General features: G+C 51.9%; 9 protein-coding genes across 9 annotated transcripts; 5 read left to right on the top strand and 4 right to left on the bottom strand.

Annotated features, from left to right (window-relative positions):
- Window positions 1-1,187: 1,187 nt before the first annotated feature.
- BDW47DRAFT_102275 (alpha,alpha-trehalase) lies at window positions 1,188-4,274 on the top strand. The gene is made up of 5 exons (XM_024811835.1): window positions 1,188-1,687; window positions 1,758-1,830; window positions 1,889-2,010; window positions 2,074-3,812; window positions 3,864-4,274. Exons 1-5 carry the CDS (start codon window positions 1,562-1,564, stop codon window positions 3,997-3,999), a joined length of 2,196 nt encoding a protein of 731 aa, XP_024674134.1. The 5' UTR covers window positions 1,188-1,561; the 3' UTR covers window positions 4,000-4,274.
- A 273-nt stretch (window positions 4,275-4,547) lies between these two features.
- On the bottom strand, window positions 4,548-5,612 carry BDW47DRAFT_124054 (Zn(II)2Cys6 transcription factor domain-containing protein; the record flags this gene model as incomplete). Its single annotated transcript, XM_024816177.1, has 1 exon — window positions 4,548-5,612. The coding sequence occupies one exon, from the start codon at window positions 5,610-5,612 to the stop codon at window positions 4,548-4,550; it is 1,065 nt and encodes a 354-aa protein (XP_024674133.1).
- Window positions 5,613-7,914: 2,302 nt separating this feature from the next.
- Window positions 7,915-10,489, top strand: BDW47DRAFT_102271 (hexadecenal dehydrogenase). The gene is made up of 5 exons (XM_024811834.1): window positions 7,915-8,282; window positions 8,358-8,588; window positions 8,642-9,441; window positions 9,501-9,860; window positions 9,970-10,489. The coding sequence occupies exons 1-5, from the start codon at window positions 8,137-8,139 to the stop codon at window positions 9,978-9,980; spliced, it is 1,548 nt and encodes a 515-aa protein (XP_024674132.1). The 5' UTR covers window positions 7,915-8,136; the 3' UTR covers window positions 9,981-10,489.
- Window positions 10,451-12,213, bottom strand: BDW47DRAFT_116246 (uncharacterized protein; the record flags this gene model as incomplete). The annotated part of the gene is made up of 7 exons (XM_024814897.1): window positions 10,451-10,477; window positions 11,012-11,300; window positions 11,376-11,430; window positions 11,506-11,654; window positions 11,714-11,882; window positions 11,959-11,998; window positions 12,070-12,213. 7 exons carry the CDS (start codon window positions 12,211-12,213, stop codon window positions 10,451-10,453), a joined length of 873 nt encoding a protein of 290 aa, XP_024674131.1.
- Window positions 12,214-12,867: 654 nt separating this feature from the next.
- Window positions 12,868-13,904, top strand: BDW47DRAFT_124051 (NAD(P)-binding protein; the record flags this gene model as incomplete). Its single annotated transcript, XM_024816176.1, has 3 exons — window positions 12,868-12,895; window positions 12,977-13,438; window positions 13,540-13,904. The coding sequence occupies 3 exons, from the start codon at window positions 12,868-12,870 to the stop codon at window positions 13,902-13,904; spliced, it is 855 nt and encodes a 284-aa protein (XP_024674130.1).
- An 859-nt stretch (window positions 13,905-14,763) lies between these two features.
- BDW47DRAFT_102268 (NAD(P)-binding protein) lies at window positions 14,764-15,929 on the bottom strand. The gene is made up of 3 exons (XM_024811833.1): window positions 15,799-15,929; window positions 15,142-15,743; window positions 14,764-15,075 (listed from the first exon to the last, which is right to left on the bottom strand). Exons 1-3 carry the CDS (start codon window positions 15,859-15,861, stop codon window positions 14,853-14,855), a joined length of 888 nt encoding a protein of 295 aa, XP_024674129.1. The 5' UTR covers window positions 15,862-15,929; the 3' UTR covers window positions 14,764-14,852.
- Window positions 15,930-16,379: 450 nt separating this feature from the next.
- BDW47DRAFT_5935 (MFS general substrate transporter) lies at window positions 16,380-18,894 on the top strand. Its single transcript, XM_024819383.1, has 11 exons — window positions 16,380-16,584; window positions 16,649-16,762; window positions 16,828-16,865; window positions 16,922-16,976; window positions 17,026-17,124; window positions 17,181-17,401; window positions 17,461-17,507; window positions 17,571-18,209; window positions 18,295-18,511; window positions 18,582-18,672; window positions 18,765-18,894. Exons 1-11 carry the CDS (start codon window positions 16,411-16,413, stop codon window positions 18,816-18,818), a joined length of 1,749 nt encoding a protein of 582 aa, XP_024674128.1. The 5' UTR covers window positions 16,380-16,410; the 3' UTR covers window positions 18,819-18,894.
- A 529-nt stretch (window positions 18,895-19,423) lies between these two features.
- On the bottom strand, window positions 19,424-21,449 carry BDW47DRAFT_102264 (putative AP-3 adaptor complex subunit mu; the record flags this gene model as incomplete). Its single annotated transcript, XM_024811832.1, has 3 exons — window positions 21,352-21,449; window positions 20,865-21,284; window positions 19,424-20,796 (listed from the first exon to the last, which is right to left on the bottom strand). The coding sequence occupies exons 1-3, from the start codon at window positions 21,396-21,398 to the stop codon at window positions 19,425-19,427; spliced, it is 1,839 nt and encodes a 612-aa protein (XP_024674127.1). The 5' UTR covers window positions 21,399-21,449.
- A 112-nt stretch (window positions 21,450-21,561) lies between these two features.
- BDW47DRAFT_102262 (uncharacterized protein) lies at window positions 21,562-22,110 on the top strand. The gene is made up of 2 exons (XM_024811831.1): window positions 21,562-21,775; window positions 21,853-22,110. The coding sequence occupies exons 1-2, from the start codon at window positions 21,694-21,696 to the stop codon at window positions 22,032-22,034; spliced, it is 264 nt and encodes an 87-aa protein (XP_024674126.1). The 5' UTR covers window positions 21,562-21,693; the 3' UTR covers window positions 22,035-22,110.
- Window positions 22,111-22,136: the final 26 nt, after the last annotated feature.

The following is a 22,136-nucleotide window of genomic DNA, read 5'->3' as shown; positions in this document are numbered from 1 at the left end:
CCGGATTAAGCGGGGGCCAATTGTATGAATGGCTTCATATACTCCTGACCAGGTCACACTCAACGGCTGGAAGGCCGTGCAGGTTTCTCTGGATGGGGAGGGTTGTTCATGTATATTGCAGGATGTCGGTCTTCTTTGTGTTCCTGTAACTTCTCCGCATCTTTCTAGAAGACTTTATTGATTCTCGTGTCCCCGTTTAGATTTAGAGTAGAGAGACGTCGGCTTCGCCAGGTTGCACTTGTAAATCCCTCACTCGAATTGTGGAAGGTTCTAGAAAGTAGTCCGGGTGAGTATCCTTGATCCAAGTACGAATATAGAGTATACATACTGTTAAGAGATGCGACCGTGCTTTTCTCTATCCTGATCGACTGACAGGGATGAGTGCTTAGGGCACGGGTGAAGATGCCCTAGTGACTACACCCCGCGAAGACTGTCATGTTCTCTAGTGACACTGGTCGGGGCTATTCAAGTACGGCTCTCTTTAGGAGTTTCCTGGGCGTTTCAACTTGTCGACATTATTGAATCCGACTTGTCTTTGCCTACTTGACGTAGACTAGGTGGCGCTGGCTTGGAAAGACGGACCCTCTGTGGGGGTGGGCAAGCTCGCAATTGCTGTTTCGACCCCACTATATGATATCTGCATCTATGGCGTCTGATAAGTCGCTTCCCCGGAAGGATAAAACTATCTTGGATCGATGCCCAAAGGAATACATGGCTTGGGCAGGGCTCAATCGTCCTGCAGCATACATGAACAATACGCTTTATGTTCCGACAAAATACGCCCCAAAACCCGTATCTTGACCACAGATAAGGCCCGACGATCAATCGTCATTATGAAGGGAAGCGTGCCTGGTCCGTTATCGGCCTATAATAATCATGGATCGCAATTGATGTGGAGCGGCGACATCATCGCGAAACTAGTGGTGGGATGTAGGCCTAGACGGTCTGCTCTCCCTCTCATGATCCCCAAAGTATCGAACGAAGCCTCTCCAATATGGGATAATACTTCAAAGTTTAGGACCAAAATGGACAATACGAGATTTTGTGCCGTTGATTTCGCTGGATTTGGGTCTTTTGTACACCGCTAGTCTGCTCGCAGACAAGCAAGACAGAAAAGCCGACGAGGAAAAAGTAACCCGGTCGGGAGTGACGTAGCTGCAGCCCACTTACGGTTTAGTGAACGAATCCGTTAATCTACTCCGGCGGTGGCCATTCTTCATTCTTCATTCTTCATTCTTTCTTCTCAACGTCTTTTTCTTTCCTCTTTCTTCTCCAAGTACTTCCGCTTTTGCTCATCTTCTTCTTGATCTCATCCCTTTTATCTTCTTGGATATACTTAGCACTTTTTCTTCTGATCAATCTCACACGACCTGTTCTACCTCTGACAATTTTCGAACGTTCCACACTTCGACCGACAGCAAGCCACCCCGCAATTATTGGTTTCGCTCCGTTTCAATTGAACCAGCTATCCTGGTGTTCATTTCTATCGTGATTGTCACTCGGATTCTCCGGCTTATTCCTCATTTCCGTCGTTCGTCGTTATCTCCCCCCCGCCTAGACGATGAGTTCGTCCCAGCCCAACCATCGGCGGGTCACCTCCCTCGACCCGTTCTCGAATCCGGACGTTTATTATGGCGACCCGGATGCCTTGGCCCACATCAAAGACCGTAGGCGTGCTTATTCCACGGTAGGTTGCACATCCGAGAATGACAAAGGGACGGTAGACTAATTCAATCGGGGCCGCCCCGACACTGCAGACCATGAAACCATTCAACCGGGAGGATCTTCAGGACTTTATCGGCGGGGTCCCGTCGAGAAGAGGCAGTCATGGTGCGTCGTCGAAGCCCCAGACCTGTGGAGATACATCCACTGACCATGTGCCGAACAGACGAGCAGCCCGCCGAACCCCGTAAATTCTTAATCGACGTTGATGAAACCCTTCACAGTCTGTTGCAGCGGGAGGATACCGACAACAACATGCAAATTACAATCGAGGATGTGGGGCCCAAGGTACGTTATACCTGTTTCGAGGACACGGCCCCGGACTCTTGGTGTCCGTGCTGATTATTTTAGGTCTTCTCCCTAGGAACCGTCAAGTCATCCGGATACAATCGATTCGACGTGCGGGGAACGTACATGCTCTCAAATCTGTTGCAGGAATTGACCATCGCCAAGGACTACGGGAGGAAGACTGTGGTGTTGGACGAGGCGCGGTTGAGTGAGAACCCCGTCTCCCGTCTCTCGCGTCTGATCAAGAACTCGTTTTGGAACGCCCTAACCCGGCGTATCGATGGCTCCAACATCGAGGTGGCTGGTCGCGACCCCAAGGACTGGACGGACGACCCCCGTCCGCGGATCTACATCCCACCGGGAGCTCCTGAACAATTCGAGTACTACAAAGGGATCGCCGAGGCGCACCCAGACCTGCGCTTAGACGTCCAGCTGCTGGAAGATATCACTCCTGAATATGTCAAGGATCTCAATGACAAGCCTGGTCTGCTCGCGCTGGCCATGGAGAAGAAGTTTAACGAGTCCACCAAGAAGACCGAGTATTCCGGCGTCCCGTTTGTCGTCCCGGGTGGCCGGTTCAACGAGCTGTACGGGTGGGACAGTTACATGGTGTCCCTCGGCCTGTTGGTCAGCGATCGTGTGGACCTGGCCAAAGCCATGGTAGTCAACTTCTGCTTCGAGATCAAGCACTACGCGAAGATCTTGAATGCCAACCGGTCATACTACCTTACCCGGTCCCAGCCGCCTTTCCTGACCGACATGGCATTGCGAGTGTATGAGCGGATTAAGGGGGAGCCCGACGCACTAGAATTTCTTCGAAACGCAACCCTGGCTGCGATCAAGGAGTATTACAGTATCTGGGCCGCCGAGCCGCGATATGATCCGGTGTCGGGGCTGTCCCGGTACCGACCCGAGGGGTGGGGCGTACCCCCGGAGACGGAGCCGTCGCATTTCACCCATATCCTGACGCCGTACGCCGAAAAGCATGGCATGGGGTTCAAGGAATTTGTCGAGGCATACAACCATCGCGAGGTCGTCGAGCCGGAACTCGACGAATATTTCCTGCACGACCGAGCGGTCCGGGAGTCCGGCCACGACACCAGCTACCGGCTGGAGCGGGTGTGTGCCAATCTCGGCACGGTCGACTTGAACTCCCTCTTATATAAATACGAAGTCGACATCGCCCGATGCATCCGGACCTACTTCAAAGACCGACTCGACATCCCGCACGAATTTCGCACCCCGCAGAGCAAAGACATCGAGTATGAGTCCTCGTCCGTGTGGGACCGTCGGGCGCGACGCCGCAAGATGCGCATGGACTCCTACATGTGGGACGAAGAGAAGGGGATGTACTTCGACTACGACACGGTCAAGAGGGAGCGCACCTCGTACGAGTCCGCCACGACCTTCTGGGCGATGTGGGCTGGTCTCGCCACGCCGCAACAGGCCGCCGACCTCGTCAGGAAGGGCCTCCCCCGCTTCGAGGCCTACGGCGGGTTAGTCTCGGGGACGGAAGAGTCTCGGGGACCGGTCGGCATCGAACGTCCCAACCGCCAGTGGGATTACCCGTACGGATGGGCCCCGCAGCAGATGCTCGCGTGGACGGGTCTCCTCCGGTATGGATATCGGGAGGAAGCAGAGCGTCTCGCGTACAAGTGGTTATACATGATCACGAAGGCGTTCGTCGACTTCAACGGTGTAGTTGTGGAGAAGTATGACGTCACGCGGCCCATTGATCCGCACAGGGTGGACGCAGAGTATGGAAACCAGGGTGTCGATTTCAAGGGTGCACCACGCGAGGGGTATGTCCCATTCTCCCTCTCTCTCACGACATTTTGCTAACAGAATTTCAGATTCGGCTGGGTCAACGCCAGTTTCGTCTACGGGTTGGATTTCCTGAACGCGCACCAGCGCCGCTCCCTCGGCACCACAACCCCGTACGAGACGTTCTTCAACGCCTTGACGACCCAGGACCTGAAAGACAAATGATCGTCTAGTCAATTAGGCGAACGGTTGCAAGCGGTTTTGAAAACTTAGCTTTTGGATTTTCTCCTTTTCTTTCTTTTCTTGTTATGATTCCTGACCCTCGTCTGGTCTGATCTTCGCACGTTTTCCTTTTTAGCTTTTTTGGGTAGAAAAATGATGAAAACTGGGGTTAAAGGGACGCGCTGAATTTGAGATTTTCAGTTCAATATACATCTAGTTCGGATTTGGAGCGAGTACAGCTTGTGAGGTTGAACCGGTAGCTAAGCACTTGAAATAATATCAGTTGGAACGAAACCAGAGTTTAAATATAGACTCGAGTTTGGGCCAGTAACAAATAATTCTTCTTTAGTATGGCTGTACAAATCTATATATCGCCCTAGCACAATCAGAGAAAAGATAGGTGTTCCCAAGATGATAATAGGATCCATGTAATTTCCACTGTAATTGCACTCCATAAAGCCCCCGTCTAAAACCCCGCACAACTCCCGTCAAAGTACATCACAAAAAATGAATTTTCCCGCTGACAGGTTGAGGTTAAGCTCTATCTAATACTAAAGCCCACACGCATCCCTTACAATACAAAACCCATCCTCAACAGCATCCAACGCATCAAGCAACGCCCTCACTGCATCAAGGATCCGCACAGTTCCCTCGCTAGTCAAAGGCAGCTCACCCACCTGCAGCGCCCGCTGCAGCTCAGCCGGCGACGGTATCACCAGCGGAAGTGCTGCCAACACCGGCTGGAGATCGCCGCGCAGCGTATCGTAGATACTCACTAGCGAGATGTAGCAGGACAGCGCCATGAAGAGCGACGGCGTGTCGGTGGGTGGTTCAGCGTGCCCGGAGCGCCTTCTCTGGCGTTCGGCACGGTGCCGGAATAGGAGGGTTTTCCAGAGCCATTGGGCGAGGCGCGCGGCTTCGCTGATGGGGTAGTCTTGGATGATGAGGAGGTTGGTGCTATTCTTTTGCCGATGGTGGTGGAGGTGGCGTGCGTAGGTGGTTGTTGCGCTGAGCAGGGAGGTGAGGTTGTTTATCTGGGGGGAGGATGGTGGGGTGTCGATCATCGTGTCGTGTGAGCTTCGTGGTGTGGTCTTTTGTGTGCTGGATGTGTCGAATGCTTCTCCCATGTATTCTTGGGCGCAGGGATCCAAACGCATCGGTTGGTCCAGCAGATCAGCCGCTTCTACCTTTTCAGGCCCGGCCTGAGATGACGCAGAAGATGCAGACCACCAGTCTTCCTGCGCGGCCACGGGAAAACGCTCATGCATCGGCAGATCTAGACCGTCATCCGCAGCGCAAAATCGTAGGTTCTCCGTCGGGGCCCCGTCTAGCGGGAGATCACCGAACGGGTCCGCGATTGGATCCACATGGCCCATTACCGGGTAAGAGAGACCCGACGACGGTGTCAGGGCTTCTTCTTCGCTCGGGCTGTCGGGCTTCTTGGGTCGTCGGCCGCTGCGAGCCCGTCGGCCGTAGACGCAGGGGGCTTTGGCGCGCGTGCACCGCTGGCATGCGCTGGGCCAGTCGCTGTCGAATGAGGGGACGCAGCGGAGTTTTTGGAGGCGACATCGGTCGCATGACGTGCGGTAGGACTCTGGGTTGAAGGGGAGTGACATGTTGTATGGACTTGTGGACCGCAATGCTGGTCCTTGACTAGTATAGCGATCGTTGTGTTGTTGCGATGGTGTTGATTTTGGTTGTTGGAGATAGAGTCGATGGAACACTCATATCCTGTGTATAGTTTTATATGGACCGTTTGAGACATTGGAAGAACTCGCAAGGCGTATCTCGGGCCCGGCCATTTTGCGATGCATGGAAGGCATGGAATGCATGGAATGCAGTTTGTGCCATGAAGATCAAACAAGTGCCTAATATAGAACTGGCAAGGCGGTGTTGGGGAATGTTGTGCACGATGGACTTGGACTGTCAAATCACACGTCAGACCACGTGCAGCAGGGCACTCTAAGCCTTCTTCTGGGTGGATAATAAATCAGGCTGCAGGTCTAACCTTGAAAAATGCTAGAACGCAAGGAGATTATGTCTCATATATCAGGCTGAGCCTGTGCAGATATGCATACTGTCAGAAATGGATTATTAAGGTCTACAGACTAATTCCTTGGCTGGTAGATCTCTTGTTTCCAACTAGATATGAGGACCTGGAGAATCGACAGAGAAAATCCATTGGCATCATGTGTGGTAATATTACTCATGGTCACCGGCGCTTCTATGTATGTAATATCATGACGTTTCTGTGCCTGATGCTACTGCACTAGCTACTAAGCATGTTTGATATCACTGTCACAGATCCAGATTCTCCTTGCTGAGAGAAGCTGCCTTTGACCCTCCTGGGGATTATTATGTTCTCTCTCTCTGTTTCAGAATTTCATTCACCGTGCTGACTGTTGCTCATTTGATCTATTGGTTCGACTTCGTGTCTTTCCCGTATCCTGTCTTGATAACGACATCCTCATGTCTGACTTGGGGCTGGGTATGATAAGAGTGAGGAATTCATTAACATTGCACTCATCGTCTTCGACCAGTCAGACTATATTAGGTTGATGATTATGATAATCTTTGGTTCGCAGAGAACCCCTGCCGTCTTGGACTAATGCAGGCTTAGGGCAAGCTTTTCTCCCTTTGCGATGGGATGTAATGATAGCCGATCAAGGGGCCATCGGCATGATATCCTGACAGACCCCCTGGACCCCAACATCCGCCGTATTTTTCTGACTCAGTAGGTACCTACCCTGCATGTTTATGCTTGTCAAAGACAGAGGACCATGATCACCGAGGCTTTCATGTTTGAACAGGCCAGTACATTGTGAAATGTTTTGAGAAGGGACGGATGGTGTCGAGACGATTGGTCTGACAGGCGCATAATATCGAATCTTGTATATGATAATTTCAGATTATTTCTTGTATATAATGTTCATATGAATTGACCCTACGATATGTGGATAACAGAACATGGCTTTCCTGTCGTACTATTCAAGAAATAGAACAGGTGCGAGCATGTTACCGTTGGGAACATCCACAAGTCATTCGATTCCCCGATGATAAAGTTGACGTTCTTGCTCGTGCGGAACGAGACAACTGCACTGTGGTGCTGCTACACGGCCGCGGTCATCAACTGGGCAAAATCTTGGTCAGAAGCACGTCCGAGTAGTGTATACGAAATCCTTTGCAGAGCCCCGAGATCAAGAACAGATGATCTGGGGCAGCCTTAAGGATACGCAGGAACAATCGATATGCTGTGTATGCTGATATCCAGGCAGAAAGTATATCGTGTCTATTGCTGCCTCAACCGTGCCTCTTGTTTCTCGCTGGATGAAACGCCTCTCTTTTCCCCACAGTGATGCCATGTCGATCTGTCAAACTAACTCATTCTGTGGTGGTACATTGCTTCCTGTGCCGCGGTTGATCGAATATCTGCCGACACAGCTTGGTATTCGAGGTCGTCTGCAGTATGTAGAGTCCCCTTTCCGTCAAGAATCCAAAACAGTGGCGTATCTCCAGAAAAGATTGTAGCAATTTTCATCAAGCCTCTGGTCAGAGTGACCAATATTTCCATGATCCTCATCATTGTTACTGTTGAGCTATGACCGTACGAGATCGATATTGCGGGACAACCCTGCTCCGTCGGGGGTACCAGACTCGGGGGGATTTGTATCATCCCGAGGGTCGGAAATCCTCCACCTCGACCAAACTAGCATGGCTTGCGAGGATCGTCTGGAGAGGGACCTGGGGATTGGTGGTGACGACGAGGAGAAGTGGAGACTAGACAAAGTTGGTCAATCAGGAGAAACGACAGAGAAATGCCACTAAACTCGAATGGGAGAGCCGCGGTTGAAGCAGGACGGATGAGGGGAAAGTTTGCAGCTCCCAAGAAAAAACATGTGGATGGATTCATCCTCCGTCATTCTCTCTCGCGCGTCTGGGGTTGCTAAAGCTGTTGGGTTAGCCCGGATCATTTCCCCGTACTTCTCATTATTCATCTTTCTGGATTACTTTCAATTAATTAATTACCTACTTTAATTCGTTCCCTGTCCATTCTCATCCACTCCATTCTTTTTCTCCTTGTTTCCCCTCTCCTCCAACCTCCCAGCTTCAACCTGGAAATAGCATCACGTTTCCATCATCATGGTTGTCTCCGATTTGCCGACCATTCAATACACTCCCATCGAGGAGATTCAGAGTCGCGTGTCGACTCTGCGCAAGACCTTCGCGGAGCACAAGACCCGCGACGTTGAGTTCCGCCTCGTCCAGCTTCGCAAGCTCTACTGGGCGTATGTCTTCTCCCATCTCTCCTACAAGGGTGATTTATCGGTCGCATTGCGCTAACACGCATTGAATCTCGATAGGATCAAGGATCATGAGCAGGAAATCGCCGATGCCTTGACCCTCGACCTGGGCAAGCCGCGCTTCGAGACCGAGGTCGCCGAGACCGGATGGTTGCTGAACGACATCGTCTTCATCACACGCCACCTGCAACAATGGGTCAAGGATGAGAAGGCTCCCGATATTGACTTGACCTTCAAGTTCATGAGCCCCAAGATTCGCAAGGATCCCCTGGGTATGGTTCTGGTGATCGGGTATGGATGGTCTTCTCTCTTGGCACTGTCACCCTCAGGCTAATGTAGAGCAGCGCCTTCAACTTCCCCTTCCAACTCACCTTGGGTCCCGTTCTCGGTGCCATCGCCGCCGGTAACACCGTGGCCATCAAGCCCAGCGAGAATGCCCCTTACAGCGCCGTCGTCATGCAGCGGATCATCGAGTCCTCCCTCGACCCCTCGTGCTACACCCTCATCCAGGGCGCCATTCCCGAAACCCAGGCCCTGCTCGCCGAGCGCTGGGACAAGATCTTCTTCACCGGTGGTGCCACCGTCGGTCGCATCATTGCCAAGGCCGCCGCTCCGCATCTGACCCCCGTCGTGCTCGAATTGGGCGGTATCAACCCGGCCATCGCCACCAAGACCGCCAACCCCCGCCTAGTCGCGCGGAGACTACTCTGGGGCAAGGGCTTGAACGCCGGCCAGGTCTGCACCTCGCACAACTACACCATGGTCGACAAGGCGATCCTGCCCGCCGTCGTCGAAGAATTCAAGAAGGCCTACAAGGAGTTCTACCCCGAGGGCGCCAAGGCGTCTCCCGACTACGCGCGCATCATCAACGAGGGCGCCTTCCACCGCCTCAAGTCCATGATCGACAACTCCAAGGGCAAGATCCTGATGGGTGGAACCATGGACGAGAAGGAGCTTTTCATCGAGCCCACCCTGGTCCAGGTCGACTCGACCGATGACTCCATGCTTATCTCGGAGAGCTTTGGCCCTCTGATGCCTATCATGGCCGTGGATAACCTCGAAGAAGCCGTGAACATTGCCAACGGCATCCAGTCCACCCCGCTCGGCGTCTACCCGTTCGGCTCCAAGGCCGACACTGATCGAAGTATGTCGTTCCCTTCATCAGCTCAGTACTTTGAGGCTTGAAAAAGCTAACTCTCGCAGTCCTCGCGACCACCCGCTCGGGCGGTGCTTCCGTCAACGACTCGGCGCTGCACATCCCCACCCTGCCCTTCGGTGGTGTCGGTGAGAGCGGCTACGGCGCCTACCGCGGACGCACCAGCTTCGACGTCTTCGTGCACCGCCGTCCCATCACCAGCAGCCCCAGCTGGCTCGAATCGATCCTGGCCATCCGCTACCCGCCCTACGCGGGCAAGCTCAGCAAGTTCCAGGCGGCCAGCGCGCTGACGCCGGACTTCGATCGCAACGGCCAGAAGGTCCGTCTCGGCTGGCTGCGTTACTTCCTGACGCTCGGAGGCGGCAGCGCCAAGGCGGGAGCCGGCCGCGCTGCTGTCGTTGCTGCTGGTAAGTGAACGATCTCGTTTTGTTCTTCGCGGAAATGGGTCCCCCTTGCACATGCACTCCCCTCGCCGTCATAACACCGGGATTCTTACCTTACCTCTTCGCTCATCAGACCGGGGCTAAAATGCCTTAACTGGCCATGCCGACCTTTTCTATCGTCGGCGTTCCGATATATACCTTGCCATTCTTTTGACCCTTTCCTTTCTTCTGTGTCCCACTTGGTCTACACATATTACATCTATACCCCATTTACATTGCCCATATATACCTACATGTTAATCACCCCTTGGATTGGACATACACTCATTTACATCACACACATTTTCTGTTCTTTGTTCATAACTAATCCCGCGCAGTGGCCTACATCGTTCTCCAGGTTCTTGAGCGCCGTGCTTCGAAGCTCTAGTGTGATTCCACGACTGTTTGGTTAATGAATAGTTAATACATATTTTCTTCTTTCTTATTTGTGGCTGCTTGGCTTCGACCTCTTGTGCTTACAATTTCGTATGTCATCAAGCTGGGTTCGACCGCTGGTGTATTATCATGATTTCGTTTTGGTGTCTTCAACTGTGTGTACTCTTAAGGGCTCGTGTTTAGGTGAGGGTAAACCGATGATGCATCTGCTAGGTGTAATGCTTATCAATGGCCTTGTATACCTAACATCTATGAAGGTAGGCTTTACGAACATTGATCTTGACCAAGAGTATACTTAACTTTATTCAAGTGAACAAGAATACATCTCGTTCATCAAACTATATCACCATATATACAACCCTACCCAATATCTTCCCACTATATACGCCCCCAATTTTTTATCCCAAGACAAGCAGAGACAAGTACAGCATCACCTCCCCCAAAGCCAACCCAAATCAACCCCTCCCAACAAACCGATCATCCTCCATAATCAACTCCCTCGTCACCGTAATCCCCCCATCATGTCCCAACCCACCCCCCCGCAACGTACTCCCTCCCACCGACCCCTCCCTCCCACTCCCCACAACCTTCTCCTGCCTATCCAACAACTCAAACTTATCCCCATCCAGAAACGCCCTATCACCCCCATTCCCCCCCTGACCCGCACCCCCCAACCTCGACCCCAACACCCGACCCCGGCTCCGACTCCGACTCCGACTCCCATAACTCCCCCCACTAACCTGCTTCCCAGAGCGCGCCCCCGAACCCAACCAGCTCGTGTTGCGGAACAGCGGCTTAATCCCAGGCAGCGAGGCGATGATGGCCGCAACGAAGCACTCGCGGTCGGCCCAGCCGAGCGCGATGGTCAACGTGTTGATGCTTTTGATGGAGTAGTAGGCGCGCAGGACGGTGCTGATCATGACGAAGAAGCCCGAGCAGAAGAGGATGATGAGGATTATTTTGCGAGCGGGTGGGATCTGCAGTTTGAGGAGGATGGGGATCGGGATGATCATTACTAGGAGGTCGGAGCTGTCGTTGGTCATTTGTTAGTTTTGGGGGTTTGTGAAGGGGAAAGGGGGAAGGGGGTTTGGGGAGGAGGCCTACGCGACGTTTAGGATGGCGATTACCACGTAGAGGTCTTTGCGGAGGGTGCATTTTTCTGATATCAATTGAATTAGTTCGCTTGTCTCTCTTGTCCGTCTCTGTCTGACAAGGGTAAGGAGGTTGGACTAACCTCCTGGATACGGCCTAACTTGCCAGTTTTTCGTGATCGGAGTGCACACGCAGATATGAGCCAGCAGACAGGCTAGATACGTGATGGCGCAAAACGCCGAAGCAAGATAGACGGTGCGATGTCGATGGGTTCCGGCACTGGTTCGTCCACTGGTCAGCCAGATCCAAACCGTACTGTTCACTTTGGTGTATGGGGCAGGATCACAAACGTCATCTTATGATAAAGACACAGAAGAACACCCTTGAGACTCCAGATATAGCTCAAATACCAGATCCAGTTCGTGAAGGCGAGCTTGGAGCCCAGGATGAGGTTGGGAACCATGCTATCTGGGAACGAGTCCACTGTTTTGGCGTCTGCGATGTTGCTGCCATATTTTTCTAGGTCGGTCAATACGCAAACGGAAAACTGGGACTGTGAAATAGTGCCCAACGCGGAGGATTCATGGTAGCATACGGAGGTATAAGATGATGACGCTGACTAGGGTCCAGAATATCTATTGAAATGGCGGTAGTTCCTGATATATTAGCCTTAGAGTCTGCGTCAGAGCCATGAGCCGAGCCATACCATAGCTAGCACGGCGAAGAGATCATCCAGCTGCAATCCTCGGATGCCAAAGCTGTGTACCCGGGTGAATACCTTCAGAGCGAGGAAACACATGCCGATGGCATATTCGGTGAATGTCTCAATGAGCAGACTGTTTGCCGGCATGGCTGCAATGATCAGGCCCCAGAAAGAGCTTCCTGTAATCAAAAGGCTCCTGATGACCAAAGACTACATCACCCATGGCCTGCCTGATATTCTTATATTTACTACATCTACGTTTCAGTCTCAGTGATCGAAACTAACCACACCTTCCCAGAGCTACAGACCTCATGATCCCTGTTTATACAAATAGTTTCAGGACCATATGACTCCTGCGGTACGATTTCATTGACAGACATCCAAAAAAAGAAATCAAAAATAAACACATCAACTCGAGATCTTGGCATCACACAGGCTTGACGCCTCTTCCCAATTTCCCTCTCCGTATAGTACATCATTGGTCTTTAGCGCGCCAGCTTCGCCGCCACCCAGGGCTCTACAGACGTCCCATGTGGATCATTTTTTTCATAGCTGGGTTGGCCCGCCTACCTAGTTCCAGCTCCTAGTCCATGGTAGTGGGTTTCAGCATTGATGGGGTAATTAGTCAAATTGATAGAGCACGCGCTCTGGGTCTGATATCGGAAGATTAATATATATCCCCGTTCCCCCATGGTATTTCTGTCCCCGTTCACTCCTGGCTCATAATCTCCTGCACGCTTATTTCATATTCGCATAATCCTTGCGTATACGTACCTTGTATGATCTGACCTGTCAATTGCAATGAAAGTCGCGTTGATCACCGGTGGAGGTATGGAGTACTTTGGACCCTTGCACCAGTCTACCCGTTACCAAAAGCAATCATGTTAATTGATCACGGACACAATAACAGCCAGCGGCATCGGCCTCGCCGTCGCCAGAGCATTAGCCGATCGAGGCAACTGGGCCATCCACATCGTCGATCAAGACGCGCAGCGTGGTTCGCAAGCGGCCCAAGATCTCCCCAACACAACATACCACCAAACCGACATCACCGACTACGCCGATCTGGCAAACACATTCGACCACATATTCACGAGCAGTGGGCGACGGTTGGATTTCGTCTTCGCCAACGCGGGCATCATCGAGCGCACCAACTTCTACGAGAAGAAGCAGCCCGCCGCGACAGCGCCACAGCCGCCGGATCTGCGCACCATCCAGGTCAACCTGAACGGTGCCATCTACACGACCCACCTCGCTCTCCACTACTTCCGCCTCTCCCCCGCCAACGGACACGGCGCTAGTCTGCTCATGACTGCCAGCTGTGGGGGGCTGTACCCCTCGCATTACTCGCCTCTTTATACTGCCTCGAAATGTGAGTTGGTATCTCATATCATCCTGCCCTTTTTCTGGATTATACTTCATTTTTCTTGTCCCCAGGCTGTCTGAAAGACGAGAAACGCTGACGGCGCGCAGACGGCGTGGTGGGGTTCATGCGCTCAGTAGCCAATGCCTGCTTCCGCGAAGGCATTCGAATCAACGCCTTGTGTCCCGGGATCGTCCAGACCAATTTAGTAGACGCACAAGGGTGGTCCGGCTTTCCACCCAATCTCTTTATCCCGGTGGCTCAGGTCGCTGAAGTGGTCCTCGCTTTGGTCGACGGCGGGGAGATGGTCGATGCCACTGGAAAGCGCGTGGTGGGGCCATATGGCTGTGCGGTCGAACTCTCCGGGTCCAAATACTATTTTCGGGAACAACCTGCGTACTGCGATGCTGAGATGGAGGAGGTGATGCGGGCGACTGTGCTTGATAACCAAGTGGGGGCTGTGTTGAATGGCTAGATAATCCCGGTTCGGGACGTTCTACGCGAGCTGTCATGTCACATTGTTTGGAAGTTCTTTTTTTTTTTTTTTTTCGTCCCGTCTTTGAAGGTGCTCATTGTGATAGATCAGATTGGTGTTGGCTTATGTATCAAATTTCGGAGGACTTCGCATTGACCCTTCGGTACTCTGCGTACTGGTTATGGGGACTGGTAGTGTAGGACTAGAGACCTGACTCAGGGCGCACGACCCACCGTACGAACCTGAGCAATGGGACTCTGTGCTTGACGGGGATATTTTCAATTTCTTCAGTAGTCAAGGTCTTTTGCGCCTCAACACAAGCACCAACCATAACCCACACTCAAAGTCAAACAATATGTATCCATTTCTCAACGGCGCAGCGATCGGCGCCACCACCAGAGCCGTTAGGTCAAATTAAGGCTCTAGCTCCAGCCTTCTCTCGGCGCTGTCGATTGATCAAATCGCGGGAAGTAGTCTCCTACCCAGTAGAGCGAATGCTACCCAAACCTTGTTTATTTGAGAAGGGGGGTAGAAGCTAAAACGGTCTTCCGGCTCCCCGAACTCTATCTGTCAAACTGCATCCTGCCATAGTCAGTGGAAACAACGCACAAGCCTTGGTGGGGCCAGGATCCGCACGGCCTGGGATTTTCCTTCCTATTCCTCCTATCAGATCCGGTGTAAAGTTCCGCGCATAATATCCCCGAGATGATGGCATGATGTATCCTGCTCTGGCGACACTTTCGGTTTGGACCTTCCAGAAGTATCCACTGTAAAACAATCGCTTTCTTCAATTGTAAATCCCACCGGCTAGGAACAGCATGTCGATATTGGGTTGTGATAAGCATCGAAATTCTTGAATAAAACTGCTGCAGTATGTACTTCGCACACAAACTATGACAGGTGACAGGAGAACAAGGTAGATAGAATACAACCCATAGAAACCAACCATCAGGGTATCGCGTCAGGAAGGCCCGAGTTCTCGCCGTGCATTATATCAAAGAGTGGCTCCCAGACCGTGACCGCACGCTTGGTGACATGACCGTTGCCGTATTCTGGGGATGAGTAAAAGATATGCTTTCCCGCTGAGCATTCCAGCAGTTCGCCGGCCATGCCAGTAGTGTCTTCCAGGAAGATTTGATATGCATCGACTAGGGTTTTCAAGGGGGTTAAACTGTATAGAACGTTAATTAGAGAAAGCGGCTGTTAGGAGTGATCAACTCGGAAATTCGAGACATACCATTCGGGCGACACAGCTGCAGTCATCTCCGGGGGCACGATAGGGGTGTCCATCATCCCCGGGAGGATGCAATTGATGAAGATGTTGTCCTTGGCCTTCAGGATCGGCGCAACATCCCGAACAAACATATTGACGGCCGCTTTGGATCCACAGTATTGAGGATAGGTGGGATGAGGAAACATGCCCCCGATACTGCTGGTCACAACGATCTTCCCACCAGGATGTGGGCTGTTGTGTCGCATGAAGTGAGTCGCCAAGGTAACCCCGTAGACAACCCCCTTGTAGTTGATATCGGTGCAGGATGTGTCTGGCTCCTTGGGGATATCCTCCAGGTTGTTCTCGCGCTCCCTGAGAAGATAGGCTGATGTCTGGTCAACGACACCCGCGTTCGCGCATAGTGCATCAATTCGTCCCCAGAGCTTGAAGACCTCGCTGAACACAGAGGCCTGGCTTTGGTAGTTGCTGACGTCGGCCCGGAAGAACTGTGCTTGGTCTCCCAAAGAATCCACCACTGCCTGACCAGCTGCCTTATTACGACCGACGCAGGCGACCTTCCATCCTCGTTGGTAGAGGTCTCGGGCAATGTCGACGCCGACTCCAGACTGAGCCAGAATCTGTCAGAGAGGCAAGACTACAGTATTTCAAGACAGTACTTACCGTGGCGCCTGTCACGATTGCCACTCGAGCTGGCTGCTCAGGATTGGGGTTTTGGGGGCGCATGATTGTTATTCGCGATCAGAGGGATGTAATGAGGTATAAACGATCAGCGACTTCGTATCACATCGAAAGTGTCACAGCCGTTGACACGCTACCACAACTCTAGTTCAACGGTCGAAGGATCCATATATACGAAGTACATCGGACCTACCCCGTTATAGAACCGAAGTGGGGGTCTCCGCCCAGGCGACCCAATCTAGGACTTCTTGGATGGGGGCTAATCGCGCTAGCTGTTAGGTGAGGTTAAACATGACGAGGATGTTCTTGATCGTCGGCGTTATTGGACTCTCATGCTTCTAACCCTTGCGGCGTCTGCACGCCCGTTTTTAACGGCCTGGGAAATTATTATTAGCGGCCAAGACAAGTACCCCGTAGCGGCCAAAGGTGTTAGCCATGTGGTGACTTGTTAAAGCGGGAGAAGCTTACCCTGGTCGATGTGATCGATTTATGGCGTAGATTTCTCCTCTTCATCGTCTGAAGCAGACAATTTTTTTCTTCTAACAAAGAATCCTGTTCTCGTTTCTCTCCGTACTTTGTGCATCAAGACGGGAAATGGGAGTGGATTCGGAAACGGCAAAGGGCCCTGGGTCTCCAATTCAGACATTGCAACCTGACTCCCCTAGTCTGTCCGAGAAACCCAGTTCTGATCCCGAAAATGGCCAAGGCAATGATCTAAAGAACCATATTGAGCCCGTTGTATCCTTGAAAACGTGGGTAGTGGCTTGTGTATGTTCTGCTCAACAAACCAAGTATCACCCAAGCGGCCAAGCTGACGCCGGTAATCTGATAGATTCTATCCTGCGGATATGGGCTCTCCTTCTGGCCAGTTCCGGTAATGTCGGCCATCGGCGGTACTGTCTCGGCTAATCTGGGAGACCCCGGAGGATACATGTGGTATATACCGGTGAGACCGGATCCATTCTGCTTCAGGTCCATTCAGGAAAGCTGACAGGAGTGACCACTAATCAGGCTTGGACGATTGCCATCACCTGCTCCTTTCTCCTCTTGTGTGTTGATTCTTCAGCAAATACCTGTTTGGTGAAGTTAAACTGATATAGTCTAGTGGCTCAAACACAGACTTGCTTGGTCGTCGTTGGTTTCTCGTCGGAGGAAATCTGGTAGAATCCCTACGCCAATGACAGTATTCCAGAGCTGACAGTACTGGAGATATGTACTATAGGCCACATCGTAGTGGCCTCGGCAAAAACCAGCAACCAGATTACTGCTGGATTTGCAATTTCTGGCTTCGGGGGTGCTAATTGCCAGGTCTGTTTTCTTCCCGTCTGGATCAGTGGGCAATGGACTAAATCACAGGACGATAGATGGCCGCATTCGCCTTACCTGAGCTGCTTCCCAACAAGTGGCGTCATATCGGTGTTGTCATTGCAGACTTCACTGTCTACATTGCTGTCATTCTCGGTCCTGTAACAGCACGGTTTGGACAGGAGTACGGAACATGGGAATGGAACTTCTGGAGTGTGGCCATCTTTCAGGGACTGTCCTTTTTTGGCCTTCTGTTCTTGTACTTTCCTCCAGCACGGCCGTAAGTTCTCCCCATATCTCTCCTGGCAAACGACATACTGACAGTGTTCTTTGTAAAAGATCTGGAATTCCTCGTAGGGAAGCTTTCAAGTCCTTGGACTATTTCGGTATGCTTACTGATACCGTTATCCACGACGAGTACTCTTTGCTGACAGTCAATCGCTGGACAGGCGGGTTCCTTTTCATGGGTGGCGCAATTCCAGTATTGCTAGGCATTGTCTGGGCTGGCGTCTATCCCTCCACAGATCCCCACGTTGTTGCAACACTCGTGGTTGGATTTTTCGTTTTAATTTGCTTCGCTGTCTGGGAGACATTCGGCCCTGTGAAATTCCCACTAACCCCCAGCTATATATTTGCAAGCTCATGGGGTAGGGATTTCACTGCCCCGGCCATTGCCCTAGGGGTGGTAAACATGTTCTATTACTCCTCCAGCATCTTGTGGCCGCAGATGACCACAGTCCTTTATACCAACGGCGGCACAGACTGGCGCTACGCGATTGTTCTCACGCTGCCGCAAGGCCTCGCTATTGCCTTTGGTGCGTTCTTGCTCTCCACCTTGGGGAGCAAGATCCGGCATTGGCAGTGGCAGCTCACTGGAGCCGTGTTTGTCATGGTTCTATTCGGTTCTCTCTTGGGACTCGCTACGCCAACCAATAAGGGGACCATGATTGCGTTTCTCTTCCTCTCCCAGATGGGGTTCGGCTGGGGGATATATCTTAGCATCGCCATCACTCAGATGGGGGTGGATCAGAAGAATCTGGGTGTGAGCGGTGGCGTCTCCGGCGCAATTCGCTATGCAGCTGGTGCCGGTAGGAACTCTCTTTTCTCCCTCCCCCCTATCTAGATTCGCTTGTCGATCTAGCAAACAGTAACACATCTGACCTTTCTTTTCAGTGGCCACAACCATCTATAACACAGTCTTCACCACCACCCTAACCAAATGGACCGCGAGACTGGTGCCCAAAGCTGTCATCGCTGCCGGTCTCCCCGAGTCCAAAGTATCCGACGTCATCGCGGCAATGCAATCAAGTGAATTTGCCAATTCATTCAGCCCAGACGTTGTCGCAGCGGCTACCTTGGCTTCAAAGGAGGCCACCTGCAAGGCTGTCTTGTAAGTTATATGGGCCCTCGGACGCAAGTGTATCCCTGTTCGCTGTCAACTAATAAATCTTCTGTTCCAGCGTTGTCGCGATGGTCTCGATGGCGTTTGGCATCGTTGGGATCTTTGCGTGTCTCTGTTGTAAGGATGTCGACCACAAAATGACGAATCAGGTGAGTTGGGATCTGGAAAATCCACTTCCATCAGGCTTATGGTTACTGAATTGTAACACTTTCATCTGTCCCATGTTGTTAACCTTCCACAGATCGAGGTCTACCTGACCAACACAGACCAGGCGGATCGAAACAAGTATAAATAAGGGAATGGCTTGTTTAGTATTGAACCTTCGGATGGGGTTTACCTTCATAGTATTAGATAGACTGGAGAACAAACACTGGGATAGTCAGCTAATGGGGGTTCACTAGAAGATGATGCAGAAAAACCTAAAAGTACCTAGGAATCATTTGTTTTGTTTGCCCCATACCTCTCTCTCAATCTCACGTTATGTTGCCCGATTTGGTGGTGTCGTAGAGTTGAAGTATGCAGTTGTGTCCCCCTCCAGGTCACAATATATAAGCGGCTGATACTCATATCCGATTCCTCAGCATCAAAGAGGATTATCGACCAGGCGCCTACGATGAATTGAAAATAGCCTGGCCTTCCCGCTCGCCTCCTGGATTATATGGGTTATCATGATATATAGAGTTCAAGACTACGCATACTCTCCATGACAATCACGCCCATCTCGCCACGGCCGCAAATTGGCGCACAATATGGAAGTCATGTCTATGTATAATATGCAACAATAATTACTCATGGCATACCAACGATAGCTGCTGATTATCATCTTCTTATATCAAGTTCAATAGATTAGGTATCCTCCACATCAAGGGAGATAAAAAATAAGCGCGGTGTCATAATTCCCCTAGACTCTGCGTTCCACCCCCTTCCGACTCACGCACATATACTTCACACCCTTGTATGGCTTCACCCCCTCCCCTAACCCACGACTCCGACGCGGATCGATGTTCAAGCTGTCTATTTTGATTCCTGAGGGTAGCCAGCCCTTTACCGAGAATGATACGGAAGCAGAGCTGGGCATCAGGCCGGCTTTGAGCTGTGATTTGGTTTTTCGAGGGGCGGTGTGGAAGATCGAGAATGGCGATGATGATGATGAAGTGGGGGCGATTGGAGGCGCGGGGGATGAAGGGTGGGGCGTGGAGCTTTGGGTCTGTGGTTGGGATGGATCCGGAGATGAGTGCGGACGGTCAGGGTCCAAAGCTGCTGTCGCTTTGGACGATTTCTTGACCCCTTTCTTCTTCTTTTTCTTCTTTGTCTTGCGTTTCGTGGTGTCATCTGGATCCTGGTAAGAGGCGGACGCAGAGGGGTCGTAGTAGCCTTGGAGAAGATTGGCCTCTGTGTCGACTTCTTCCGCGTCATCCTCAATATCATCATCCATCGTCTGATGGCCTGCGACTGTGCACCGTAGGGTTGCGGTTCCAGAGACGGTCCCGGCGTCCTTGGTCGGAACTCGCCACTCAAGGGTATTACTTCCTGGATTGAACATGGCGTCTCCGCGGCTAGCTTGCATGTCGATTATATTCCGAACTGATTTTGGGAGGGGTACAGAGACAACGACGTCTTCGAGGGCCGGTAATGAGGAGTTCCCGCCTCCTCCGAGGAATGAAGGTGTTGACGTCCCAGATCCCGCCCGCCCAGCACCGGGGCGGTTTAAGGACGAGTACCCTGGGAAGTTGGTGTTGAGCACGAGCCGGACCTCAAAGTCCGAGCCGCTCGGTCCGAGTGATTTTCGGATATCGACAAATGCCGGCAAGAAAAGCTTCTCCATGCGGCTCGGGGGTTCGTCGAGGGTTGGGTCCACTGGGAGAAGGTTCACCTCGTACCCTGCAAGAATAAACCGACCGTCCGGGGGCACAAAGCTGAGTTCCCCAGGCCGTTCCCGCCACCTTGAAAGCTTGACACATGGGTGAAAAACGGGAAGCTCGACCTTCCGCGCGATGCCCTGCTGACCGCCGGGTGCCGTCAAAGAGAGAAGTAGTTCGGGAACACCAGATATCTTAGCGTTGAAGACTATGGTCCCCGACACCAAAGCGGACAGTAATCGGCCTGACGGCGCCATCGTCACCGAAAGCGATTCAACAATATCCACGTATAGTTCATTTGAAGTATGTCGTACTCCGGGCCTTCTCCACGGGATCGCAGGACCTAGGTTCGCGCTGGCGGGCGACACCGATGGTTTAGAGATATTGGAGGGTCCCAAAATGGGTGTCGATGAGCTTCAAGCATAGAGAAAAGTCAGCGAGCAGCAATACGGATTGGGCGGTTCGAGTCGATGAGTACTGACCCAGCCAGTCCAACCCCACCTAACAGCTTCCCCATCCACCCCGGCATCTGCACAACTTCCTGGAGCGCATTTAGCTCCGTATTACAGACAATCCCACCATCGCACATCTCATTGAGCAACTGCGCCGCCACATCATAGTTTGCTTGTAGCTTGGATGAGAGCAACGGTGCTCCAATAAACTCCTCGAGCACATCGACAGCTCGGTGCAAGAATTCCAGCGCAAGAAGAGGATCAGTATCCACTTCCGAGAGCGCTATGAAAAGTAAATTCGACTGAACGATCGAGAACACTGTCACCGGAGGTAGGGCATCGGGTATATAGAGGAGGGACGGGCGTGGAGCCGGATGAGCTTGATAGAGGGGCAGGATCGCCGCGGCGGAGGGCGGACGGGAGCGATAGACCTGTTCGACAAGAGGATTGCTAACAGGGGGCATTCAGAGTTAGCCACAGGTGATTGCAGAAACATAGATCAGTGGGCGTAACTAACTGCAGCTCGTCGTATATGTAGAGCGCGTCAATTTCGCCGCTCATCATGCCGGTCGGTCTTGTTACTCTCTCAGAGGGAGAGACAGGAACAGCACGTCCGCAACAGCCACTGACATCCTCCAAATTCTGCCACCGAATCCCGCCCTTCGGTGGATTTCCGGCATGATGTTTGGGCAGTGATCTGCGCCGATGGATTCGACCGAATTGACCTTCTAATTCGCGATTTGCGCCATATTGGGTAACTGGTTCTCAAGCCATATATTTGGTCTTAAGTTTATATCTTTCTACTGGATCCAACACACACGGCTTTTGCATCCCAAACATTTCTGAAACCCCGTCTCCCATGGCACCCACCACAGATAAAGATGCGAAGCGTCTCGTAGCAGAAGAGTCATATGATGATTGTCTTGCGTGCAGAGTTACAGGTCTGTACTTGTGTCACAAGTGCCGTGATGAGTCAGTATTAGGACATGATGTGCTAACACATTGTGCATATAATCAGGCTCCGCTGCATTCATTGGCCTCGGCGTGTACAGCTACCATACGGGCATGAGCAACCTACAAAAGCAGGAGAAGATGATCCTGCAGAGCGCCTCACGATTTAAGATGGGACCCCGGCGGTTCGGCATTGCGTCAATCTCTGCAACGCTTGTTGGCATGGGAGTTTGGAGAGCTTTCAACTGAAGCTCGTTTTGATACCTTGTTTTCTCAAAACACTACATGTACAGTAAAGGGCGTTTGTTGATAGCGAAAATACCAGGAAACTTCGAAGCCTGTCCAATGCAC

Source organism: Aspergillus candidus (assembly GCF_002847045.1).
Source record: "Aspergillus candidus strain CBS 102.13 unplaced genomic scaffold BDW47scaffold_10, whole genome shotgun sequence".
Classification (NCBI taxonomy): domain Eukaryota; kingdom Fungi; phylum Ascomycota; class Eurotiomycetes; order Eurotiales; family Aspergillaceae; genus Aspergillus; species Aspergillus candidus.
This window is presented reverse-complemented; position numbering and strand designations above follow the sequence as displayed.

Bases quoted from the DNA above. Each gene is read 5' to 3' on its own strand.
- BDW47DRAFT_102262 (XM_024811831.1), top strand. From the start codon at position 21,694: ATGGCACCCACCACAGATAAAGATGCGAAGCGTCTCGTAGCAGAAGAG. The intron at 21,776-21,852 runs GTCTGTACTTGT...GCATATAATCAG, and splicing joins TCTTGCGTGCAGAGTTACAG to GCTCCGCTGCATTCATTGGC.
- BDW47DRAFT_102268 (XM_024811833.1), bottom strand. From the start codon at position 15,861: ATGCGCCCCCAAAACCCCAATCCTGAGCAGCCAGCTCGAGTGGCAATC. The intron at 15,744-15,798 runs GTAAGTACTGTC...ATTCTGGCTCAG, and splicing joins CAATCGTGACAGGCGCCACG to TCTGGAGTCGGCGTCGACAT. The intron at 15,076-15,141 runs GTATGTCTCGAA...CGTTCTATACAG, and splicing joins GCAGCTGTGTCGCCCGAATG to TTTAACCCCCTTGAAAACCC.
- BDW47DRAFT_102275 (XM_024811835.1), top strand. From the start codon at position 1,562: ATGAGTTCGTCCCAGCCCAACCATCGGCGGGTCACCTCCCTCGACCCG. The intron at 1,831-1,888 runs GTGCGTCGTCGA...TGTGCCGAACAG, and splicing joins GTCGAGAAGAGGCAGTCATG to ACGAGCAGCCCGCCGAACCC. The intron at 2,011-2,073 runs GTACGTTATACC...TGATTATTTTAG, and splicing joins TCGAGGATGTGGGGCCCAAG to GTCTTCTCCCTAGGAACCGT.
- BDW47DRAFT_5935 (XM_024819383.1), top strand. From the start codon at position 16,411: ATGGGAGTGGATTCGGAAACGGCAAAGGGCCCTGGGTCTCCAATTCAG. The intron at 17,125-17,180 runs GTCTGTTTTCTT...ACAGGACGATAG, and splicing joins TCGGGGGTGCTAATTGCCAG to ATGGCCGCATTCGCCTTACC. The intron at 18,210-18,294 runs GTAGGAACTCTC...CTTTCTTTTCAG, and splicing joins TCGCTATGCAGCTGGTGCCG to TGGCCACAACCATCTATAAC.
- BDW47DRAFT_102271 (XM_024811834.1), top strand. From the start codon at position 8,137: ATGGTTGTCTCCGATTTGCCGACCATTCAATACACTCCCATCGAGGAG. The intron at 8,589-8,641 runs GTATGGATGGTC...AATGTAGAGCAG, and splicing joins GGTATGGTTCTGGTGATCGG to CGCCTTCAACTTCCCCTTCC. The intron at 9,442-9,500 runs GTATGTCGTTCC...TAACTCTCGCAG, and splicing joins CAAGGCCGACACTGATCGAA to TCCTCGCGACCACCCGCTCG.